The sequence below is a fragment of the Octopus bimaculoides genome, chromosome 3 (genome assembly GCF_046866305.1).
Source record: "Octopus bimaculoides isolate indiv1 chromosome 3, ASM4686630v1, whole genome shotgun sequence".
Classification (NCBI taxonomy): Eukaryota; Metazoa; Mollusca; class Cephalopoda; order Octopoda; family Octopodidae; genus Octopus; species Octopus bimaculoides.
Window position 1 is genome coordinate 130,439,258 of NC_142930.1, and position 6,630 is coordinate 130,445,887.

The 6,630-nt window shown below is 37.4% G+C and overlaps 1 protein-coding gene across 2 annotated transcripts in view; it reads right to left on the minus strand.

Annotated features, from left to right (window-relative positions):
* LOC106883865 (carbohydrate sulfotransferase 9) overlaps positions 1-3,312 on the minus strand; it is a 55,322-nt gene extending 52,010 nt beyond the window's left edge. Inside the window, exon 1 of one of the 2 annotated variants that reach the window (XM_089349634.1) lies at positions 3,111-3,312. In XM_089349634.1, the coding sequence (XP_089205760.1) occupies positions 3,111-3,192 (82 nt within the window). In that variant the 5' untranslated portion in view covers positions 3,193-3,312. Of the gene's footprint in view, positions 1-1,271; positions 1,487-3,110 lie in introns of those variants that run through there. The other variant, XM_089349633.1, reaches the window with a different exon arrangement.
* Between the last annotated feature and the right edge of the window lie 3,318 nt (positions 3,313-6,630).

Consider the following 6,630-nt stretch of genomic DNA (forward strand, 5'->3'; position numbering starts at 1 on the left):
ACCGCCGTCGCCACATCAGCAACACGAGACTACGACTACTACCAAGCAGCCTTTTCGCCACCGACATCTCCAACCATAGTCAACACGATTTACTATGTACACCAAACTAAACCACCGCGGCACATCTCTCTCTTCGATTCTGTTAGGTGACTCAGCTTCACCACGATAAATAAACAGACAAGAGATTTGAGCCAGCGACGAACATCTGTATAACAAGAATCACGGCCCGGCATGGAAGCCACCACATCACAACTAGTGATCAGCACTGCCACACACAGCCTCAACTTTCACATACAGACTCTTCCAATTGTGTACTCAAGAACTGGTATAAATGCTCACGTGTTACTGACTCTTTCTATCTGCTGTAATATCTCACATACACATTCATGTATCACTCACACACTCTCTTTTCTTTGTACGACGGCCTGTCTTTTATTATGTTCTTATATGTCGCATTCACACTCTCACATACACACACATCTTTAACGCTACAATAAATATCTATGTTATTCATTTTATACGGTTGTCTTTTCTATCGTCTCTTCATTACTGGTATTTACGAATTCACATATGTTATCGTAGTATAACATTATTTGTATATCATCATTGATATATTATTTTGTGTGTTCGACCGTGCGACGCGTTTAAATAAAAGGAGTCCTTGTTTTTCCATTCGTCACCATTTCCCCTTTCTGAGTTCGCACGGTCGTTCTTACACACCTGTTGTAATTTAGTCATCCATAGTCTGATAATATTTCGGAATAAAATTCCTTCTTAAGGTATTCTTAGATGGAGTCGCTGCTATAATCTAAGAATATCTAAAGAAGGAATTTTACTCCGAAATATTATTAGACTATGGATGACTAAATTACAACAGGTATATAGCCCATTATTTGTATTATAGTGCATTGTTGTACCATTCAAAACTTCTGATTAGTATATTTTATGGATCCCGAAGGGGTGAAAAGCCAACTTGATTTTGGTGGGATTTGAACTCACATAAAAAAAGAAAGAAATACTGCGAAGTCTGGCGTCAAAACTATTCTGCCAACTCACCATTTTAAATAAATATATAATGAAAAAATTGTCTGCGCCATATAATGAGGCATTTTATAGCTTAATTTCAAATCACAATGAAGTTAACTTTATAATCAATCCTCTTAGTCTGGATAAAATGAGGTGGTGGTCACGTTGTGGATTGATTTATTCTTAGAATGCAAACCAGATATGAATAGTATTGTAATAAGGAAGAAGAAGAAAATTCTACTTACTTTTTACCCAAACAATAATGACCAGGAGTAGTATAATAATGGAAACAATTTTGAGTGATCTTTTCCAAATTAACGAACGCATTCTTGAGAACTTTCGTATTTGTGGAGTTATCAACTGATAATGCGCAATACAGCTGCAGTCAGCGAATGCTATAATGATATTTGACTAAAAAAATATCTGTTGTCATATAAGGCTTTCCTATAAGTAGGTTATCTCCCTTGGCTAGTCGATCTTCATGCATGGGCGACTCTTTCTTTTTACACACACACACACACACACACACACACACCTATATGTTTATACAAGTAGAGAAATTTGAAAAGACAACACGAAAAAGGTTATTTCTCCAAATACAATGTTTATACACCCAAATTTTATAACATTTTTCTGACAACAATTTAAATATATGTTATAAAATTTGGGTGTATAAACATTGTATTTGGAGAAATAACCTGTTTCGTGTTGTCTTTTCAAATTTCTCTACTTGTATAAACATTGTATTAGGAGAAATAACCAGTTTCTCTTCCGCAATGTGTTCGAGAAATGTATAGAAATTCTCAAAGTTTTTCTTCGCAGTAAATCCATACTTTTCTCGATACATTGACTCATCGACGCGGGACCATTTCATGTCGCCCGATGATCCAGTCAAATACTTCAGCCGTCTTTTAATTCGGGACCAATAGGCCTCAATGTGATTCGTACAAGCGCCAGTTTCAGGGTCGACGAAATTTGTTGAGTGGGTAACTGTTTTGTGTATGTAACCCAGCAGTTGTAGATTCCTATAGCTGGCCCATTTGTCCGTATTTACTATAGTACCCGGTAATACTACCAAGCAGCCTTTTCTACCAAGCAGCCTTTGTACACCAATCCAAACCACCGCGGCACATCTCTCTCTTCGATTCTGTTAGGTGACTCAGCTTCACCACGATAAATAAACAGACAAGAATCTCAGCCAGCGACGAGCATCTGTATAACAAGAATCACGGCCCGGCATCGATGCCACAACATCACAACTAGTGATCAGCACTGCCACACACAGCCTCCACAACTTTCACATACAGACTCATACTATTGTGTACACAAGAACTGGTATAAAATGGTATATATGTCGCATACACACTTACACACAGACATACATCTTTAACGCCATAATAAATATCACTGTTATTCATCTTATACGGTTGCCTTCTATAGTCTTCATTACTGGTATTTACGAATTCACATATGTTATCGTAGTATAACATATCATGTATATCATCTTTGATATATATATTTTTGTGTTCGACCGTGTGACACGTTTAAATAAAAGGAGTCCTCTGTTTTTCCATCCGTCACCATTTCTCCTTTTTGAGTTCCCACGGTCGTTCCTTACACTCTGAAAGAAATCTCTGCAGAAAGGTGAGTAGATTAATTACACATTTCTTGCTTTATGTTATCGCAGTTTTGTGAGATTTGGCTGTTATTTCTAGCATGTAAATAGCCTGCTTGATGGGGGGGGGGGGGGGGGAATTTTTCAAACAATTTTTTTTCAGAATCATAATCTCCGTATTTTTTTACGCATTTCTCAAAAAAAAAAAATAATAAATAAATTCCGGAAAATATTTTAAAATGAAGAAATGGGTGGGTGGGTAGGGAATCGAAATTTTGAATTTGAGATTTTTGAAAATTGTTTTTCAGAATCGGAATCGTGGGATTCCGTAAAAAAAAAAAAAAAGTGGGGTGGGAAGGTTCAGATTACATATACTCCATCTGGACCCGTTGTGGATTGATTTATTCTTAGAATGCAAACCAGAAATGAATAGTATTGTAATAAGGAACATGAAGAAAATTCTACTTACTTTTTTCCCAAACAATAATGACCAGGAGTAGTATAATAATGGAAACAATTTTGAGTGATCTTTTCCAAATTAACGAACGCATTCTTGAGAACTTTCGTATTTGTGGAGTTATCAACTGATAATGTGCAATACAGCTGCTGTCAGCGAATGCTATAATGATATTTGACTAAAAAAATATCTGTTGTCATATAAGGCTTTCCTATAAGTAGGTTATCTCCCTTGGCTAGGCGACGCCCGATTGTAGACAATTAAACTGTGTGGGTAGGTGCAGGAGTGGCTGTGTGATAAGTAGCTTGCTTACCAACCACATGGTTCGGGGTTCAGTCCCACTGCGTGACACCTTGGGCAAGTGCCTTCTACTATAGCCTCGGGATCTATTTTAAAACGGGGACGCCAGTTTTCATTTATGTTTTATGTAGTGTTTTTGGTACGGAAAGACTTTCAAACTTCGTATACTTATCTATTTTGTGTTATAGAACAGAAAAATATTTTTGTATTCGAATTTATTTCATGTAAAAAATTGTCTTATTTCGATAATTTCTACTAATCACTGACGTCTATCCAGTTTAAAACAGTTAGCGCTGTAACGGTGTATATCGTATTAATCCCCTAACCCTAACCCTAACCCTAACTAGACTGTTAACCGTAACCGTAACCGTAACCGTAACCCTAACCCTAACTCGAGAATCCGAACTCTAAAATTGTTACACACATAGATACGCACAGCGTAATTTATTATATAAACAATATATGCGTATAAATTACGATTAAACCGGATGAAATATGTCACAGGGAATAACATTCGGCTGAATGGACGTCAGTGATTGGTTGCAATTACAGAAATACGACAACTTTAACATGGAATAACTTACGAATTCCTTTTTTTTTTGTTAAGAAGACTAAGAGTAAAAGATGTTTTATATGGCACATTCTACCAGTGTCCCAAGTTTCAAAGTGTTTCGTTAAGAAAATACTGGCGCCCCCGTTTTAAAATAGATCCTAGCCTCGGGCCGACCAAAGCCTTGTGAGTGGATTTGGCAGACGGAAACTGAAAGAAGCCCGTCGTATATATGTGTAAGGGACGACCGTGCGAACTCATAAAAGGAGAAATGGTGACGAATGGAAAAACAGAGGACTCCTTTTATTTAAACGTGTCACACGGTCGAACATACAAATATATATATCAAATGATGATATAGATGATATGTTATGCGACGATAACATAGATGACCAGTAATGAAAGACCACAACCGTATAAGATGAATAACAGAGATATTTATTGTAGCGTTAAAGATGTATGTCTGTGTGTGAGTGTGAATGCGACATATAATAACATAATCAAAGACAGGCCGTCATACAAAGAAAAGTGTGTATGTGAGTGATACATGTGTGTATGAGAAATATTACAGCAGAGAAAAAGAGAGTCAATAACACGTGAACAATTATACCAGATCTTTAGTACACTATAGGAAAAGTTCTGTATGTGAAAGTGAGGAGAGGCTGAGTGTGGCAGTGCTGATCACTAGTTGTGAGGTCGTGGCATCGATGCCGGGCCGTGATTCTTGTTATACAGATGTTCGTCGTTGGCTGAGTATTTCTTGTCTGTTTAAGAACTCTTGTCTGTTTATTTACCGTGGTGAAGCTGAGTCACCTAACAGAATCGAACAGAGAGATGTGTCGCGGAGGTTTGGTGTACATAGAGGGTCGTGTAGACGCTGGTGGAGATTGTTGCTGGTTAGTAGTAATCGTAGAATCGTGTAGGTCATGATGCTGATGCTGATGCTGGATAGTAGTAGTAGACTCTTGTTGCTGATGTGGCGACGGCGGAGGTCATCGTGGCTGGACGAAGCTGCTGAAGTGGTCGCTGGCTGCTGCTGCTGTCGTGTGGTACACGGAACAGTTCTCAAAGAGAAACTGGACCGAGACAAATTATTGGGTATGAGTTGATCTATATATAGCGTTAAGAGGGCTCCAAATGCCTTTAGAATTTTAATCTATCACGTGACCTTATTAGGGGCCGTGATTGGTCAGTTTGCGTTCTGGCGGGAAAGGTTCGAAGAAGTTGCCGATTCGAATAATAATCAGTCACGTGATGACAAGGAATGGGTTCTCTACTACGCTCGCATTTATTTATATTTAAATGAGAAGATTGTATGTAATGGCGATAGTAGTTTTGTATCTAGTGACGATAGGTAGTTTCACTACATATGTATATATATATATGTATGTATGTGTGTTTGTATTTGTCCCCCACCATCGCTTGACAACCGATGCTGGTGTGTTTACGTCCCCGTAACTTAGCGGTTCGGCAAAAAGAGACCGATAGAATAAGTACTAGGCTTACAAAGAATAAGTCCTGGGGTCGATTTGTTCAACTAAAGGCAGTGTTCCAGCATGGCCGCAGTCAAATGACTGAAACAAGTAAAAGAGTATCAAAAATTATTATTACATCATTCCCTAACAACAGCTGCACACACACACACACACACACACATGTATATGTAATCTATATATATAAAAATGAGAATGTGTGTCTGTCTGTCTGTCTGTCTGTGTGAATCCCTAAAACTCGAGAACTACACAACCAATTTCATTCAAATTTTACACATGCCTTCTTAGGGTCCCGATTGTGTTTTAGTAAAAAAAAAAATTTAAACTTCCTGCATAGTTCGAGTCCATAGCAACATAATATCTCCTCCACTATTTAAGTATTACGTGTCAAAAGTGAAACAAAAACACTCATGTCAATACTTTCACTTTAAAAATGAAACTATTCCACTAACTGAAACAATCACATTTCGATACAGTAATGACAGATACTTTTACTTTAATGGTATATATATATATATTTATATATATATATATATAGAGAGAGAGAGAAAGAGAGAGAGAGAGAGAGAGAGAGAGAGAGTGAGAGAGAGAGAGAGAAAAAGAGAGAGAGAGAGATGTATATGTACACGTATATGTATAGATATATATATAGATATAGATCTATATGCATACATGTATATGTATACATATGTGTAGATGTATATATATAGATGTACATGTAATATGTACACATATATACATATATATATATACATGCATACAGATATCTATACATATATACACCCATCATACACACACATACACATGCACACAAACACACACATTAGTCATTTGTTTTCTTATCCAAAACTACGTCAAAAGTACTGAATGGATCTGTAGTGAAACTACCTATCGCCATTAGATACAAAACTGCTATCACCATTCTTCTCATTTAAATATAAACAAGCGCGAGCGTAGCGGAGAACCCATCTCCTTGTCATCACGTGACTGATCATTATTCGAAGCGGCATCTTCTTCGAACCGTTCCCGCCAGAACGCAAACTGATCAATCACGGCCCCTAATAAGGTCACGTGATAGAGTATTTTTCTGAAGCATTCGGGAGCCGATAATTCGCTATAAATAGATCAACTCATACCCAGCAAATTTGTCTCGGTTCAGTTTCTCTTTGAGATCTGTTCCGTGTACCAC